At 34.9% G+C, this 4,235-nt stretch overlaps 1 protein-coding gene across 1 annotated transcript in view; it reads left to right on the forward strand.

The window, feature by feature from the left end:
• Positions 1-1,341: 1,341 nt before the first annotated feature.
• Positions 1,342-4,235, forward strand: part of LOC104983093 — a gene marked incomplete at both ends in the record, with an annotated part of 9,060 nt that continues 6,166 nt past the window's right edge. Inside the window, 3 exons of the mRNA XM_010832576.1 lie at positions 1,342-1,538; positions 2,333-2,476; positions 3,060-3,233. Of these exons, the coding sequence (XP_010830878.1) occupies positions 1,342-1,538; positions 2,333-2,476; positions 3,060-3,233 (515 nt within the window). The remainder of the gene's footprint in view (positions 1,539-2,332; positions 2,477-3,059; positions 3,234-4,235) is intronic.

A 4,235-nucleotide genomic window follows, 5' to 3' on the forward strand; every position in this document is an offset into this window, starting at 1 on the left:
CCAGGCGTATATTGTATGTTGCTATATATAACAAATAATATACAATATACAACACACAATGTGTTCTATATAATATGTGATGAATGCTCATGCTCAGTTACTCAGTTGTGTTCGACTCTTTGTGACCCCACGAACTGTAGCCTACCAGGCTCCTCTGTCCAGGGGGTTTTCCAGGCAAGAATACTGGAGTGGGTTGCCATTTCCTACTCCAATATGATGAATATAGTTTATAATATGTGTAACACATGCATACACATCCTGAATATGTTTTTAAATGATTTAAAGCAACTAATGTTCTTATAGCAATGACTGGTTTTCTTGGCATATAGACTTCAGTGTATTTGAAAACAAGTTTGCCATTTTTAACATTTGAAGTGTTAAATGTGAGTGAATTAACATTATAGCCAATTAATATAATACGTGTCCAGTCCGTTGGTTAATAAGCTTGATTTGTTTTCTTGATTTCAGAGAATTTCCTTCACAGAATTAGGCTTCTAAGTATCTTTTATCACTTGTTTCTTATCTATAACTTAAATAATTTGACTTTAGCAGTGAAACTTGTATTATATTCTTATAGTGCATCCTACTTTAGGGTTGAGAGATTTTTATAACTATTTTCTCACTTCATGGAGAATAAGAAAATGGTGACTTTCAGAGAAATAGTGTTGCTTGGAAGGAAAGAACCAGCATTGATAGCCTGCCCACCATAAGAAATTATATTAGCTATTCTGGTACATATTATAACAAGGTAATGTGAGAAGTATTCATTGGTTATGCCTCTTTTGGCTTCTCTTGGTTTTTAAAAATTATTTCTATTTGCTGGTCAAGTTGTAACTGATTTTGATTGCTGTGGGATAGAGCACTCCTGTGTCATAGAAATGTAGCAGATAATAATGCTTACCAAATAGCCCATATATCTCTCAAGTCTCAGCCCCTGTTGACTGAAGCAGAATCATGTGTTTGGTTCTGACCTTTTAACTATAATGTGTGTTAACTTTGGGCTGAACACTAAAAAGCCCTTGAGCCAATTCAGCTCCTCTTCCCCTGACCTGTACACAAAGGAGGAGCAGTGTACCTGGGTCCCTCAGTAGCTTTATGGAGCAGACTTTCCTCTGACCCATGCAGGATATATTCTCTCATTGATAAAAATAAATAAATAAATAAACTTGCTTGTAATGCCCAGGAGATTGAGGAGTAGTGTGCTACCTTGTTAGACCCTAGTCTCATCTGGATTATATAATTCAATTAAATACAATACAATAAAATATTCCTTTATCCTAAAATCAATTTTAGGATTTATACCATCAAAATGATTAAACCATTTTTAAATTATTTTGATAGCTGCAGATGGATCTGTTCCAGTCCCTTTGCGATTTGTTCCTCTCAGTCCTGGACGCTACCCTTGCAAAATTTTGTTGACATCAAAGTACGATGTGCGTCTGTATTGCATTGAAGGTGTGGTAAATGAAGAACGTCCAGAGGCCAGATTTGATTTTGAAACACCAGCATTTGAAGCCCTTACCCAGAATATTCCAATTGTAAGTACAAACTTTCTTTTTTCTTTTCTTGGTACTTCCTTTATTCCCACTGCCACTGTCTCAAAGTTTTCTTCAAACCTTTCATCTAAACTAGTACTGATTCCTAATTGCATTGTGTGTGGCCATTTGTTACTCCAATTTGATGTCACAGTTTTATTCCTGAATATAAATGTTATCATATTACTCACCTATTTCTGCTGCATCTCTTTGCTTAAAAAGTTAACTCCAATATCCTTAACCTATCATCAGACTAAGCAAACTCATGGTCTCTCAGATCACTCTGCCCAAATTCAGCTGTGACCTTAACATATGATTAAGATGGGCTCATACGCACTAAGACCAGTGATTGGCTATTGTTGTTGCTGTTCAGTCGCTCAGTCCTGTCCGACTCTTTGTGACACCATAGACTGCAGCACACCAGGCTTCCCTGTCCTTCACCATCTCCTGGAGCTTGCTCAAATTCATGTCTCTTGAGTCGGTGATGCTATCCAACCATCTCATCCTCTGTTGTCGCCTTCTCCTCCTGCCTTCAATCTTTTCCAGCATCAGGCCCTTTTCTAATGAGTTGGCTCTTCTCATCAGGTGGCCAAAGTATTGGAGCTTCAGCTTCAGCCATCAGTCTTTCAATGAATATTCAGAGTTGATTTCCTTTAGGTTGACTGGTTTGATCTCCTTGAAGTCCATGAGACTGGCTATTACTTGGCTATAAGTGAGTGATGATAACGTAGACAAAGGTAATTTTTAAGGAATTTTTTTGACACTGATATGTTTCTATCTTTATTTTCATGGTTTAGAATAATGAAACAAAGAATGAATGGAAATTTCACGTTACTGTAGAAGGAGAATGGTTTCATGGACCTCCTATTTTATATGTCGGACCAGGTGAAACTGTGGATTATCCTCTCACATTCAAACCTATTTTTGAATGTGAGATTATGGTATGAACTCATTGATCTTTTCCCCCCTAGCAATAATATGTCGATAAACCAATGTGATGTTTACCTCTACAGTTTATGATAGATTTTCTTGCAGAAAAGTTATATTTTCCATGAATTTGATCATTGATGTTCCCTCTGCTTGAAACTTTAATAAATGTTTTAATTTGAGGTATAAATATTCTGAAAGTCACATTGTCATAGGCTTCAATATTTATATCTAGGTTAATTTTATGTAAAATGTTTAACAAAGTAAAATCATTGCTTTGTTTTTATTCAGTAAGGAAGTTTATACGTCAGAAAAAATTGTCTTAAGTCTTATTTCTTTGACAAGTATGTAAACAGCATGAGAATGCCTATTAAACTCTGTCACTTAGTGAAAGTGAAAAGAAATAAAGAGCTTTTCACAGGAAATCCATCTTCATTCATTCAGTAGAAGTATTTATATGTAAACTGGATAAGTCAGTGACTAACACCTTCTTGAAAGCTCATTTCATTAATCAGATTCAAAATTCCTAAGACAGAAGAAATTGTTGACTTCTAACTGTCACTCCTATAGAGCTGAAATTTGACTGATTTGTCACAGGGCAAGCTGATTCTACACAATGAAGTAGATGGTATGGAGCATATCTTTGACATAAAAGGAATTGGAAAAAGACCCCTGGCCTTGGAACACATCATTATAGACTGTCAAGTGGGGGAAATGACAAATAAACCCATAATGGTGCCAAATTATACACCAAGCATCCTAACATTTAAGGTAAGTTTGTTTTTTTAAATATGAAAGTGTTTTCAGAAATAGTACATTGAATTGTATGAAATTTAAAAACATCTAATTTTACTTAACTAGGTAAAGCAGTGTGATACAAGGAGATGGTTAGAATTCTTTTATTAGTCCAACAGGTTTTAAACTGCCATTTCATATAAAGTTGAATTAGCACCAAACAAGTTTTATATCTAAGTGTTAGTATATAATCATAAAACATATTAAAATTTACTTATTTGAGTCATGTGTATTTTTACTTGAAGATATTGTGGCATGATAATGAAATATCTTTTCAAAAAAACTTTTAAACAGCTTTTGAAATGGTAATGTGATATCTGCAGGCATGAAATTTCAAAAGTGTATCCTGTCACTTACCAGTATGAATAATAGTGAGAATATGAAGAAATACATAATTGTTTATATCTTATTTATTATGAGGTTTTATTCTTGACCTTCCTCACTTGATATGTTTAAGCAAATCTGAAAATAATTTTTTCTACTCCCTACTCCCATATTTATCTACAAATTATGTGTTCAGTAGGATCCTCAGAGAAGCTTCAAACATCTATCCATCATAGATGCCTGTATCTAGTTTTAGAGGGTGCTTCAGAGGTTTAAAAAATTCGCTGGGTTTGTTCTCTGCTACTTTTGGTAATCTTGAAAATTATGTGCTTTGATTTTCTTCTTCTTTCCTTACTGGATTACAAATGGAGTGAATATTATGAATGAAAATTTTATTTTCTTACTCCCCTGCTAAAACTCTTCACTGTCATCTCTTGCCATCAGATCTAGTCCATGCTCCTTGAAGTGGCCCATGTGCTTCAAAAGTATGTTTGCTCAGCTTCGTCTCTTACCACTCTTGCCTCCAGCCACACTTAGGCCACTGTATACAGTATTTCCTTTTGCTACTATCTAGAAATCTTTATCCAACTCCCTGTCTTCCGCTTCTCTGTGCTTAACTCCATTTCATTCTTTAGGGCAAGTACTTATTAGATG

This window comes from Bison bison, unplaced genomic scaffold, assembly GCF_000754665.1.
Source record: "Bison bison bison isolate TAMUID 2011002044 unplaced genomic scaffold, Bison_UMD1.0 scf7180017833647, whole genome shotgun sequence".
NCBI classification, from domain to species: Eukaryota; Metazoa; Chordata; class Mammalia; order Artiodactyla; family Bovidae; genus Bison; species Bison bison.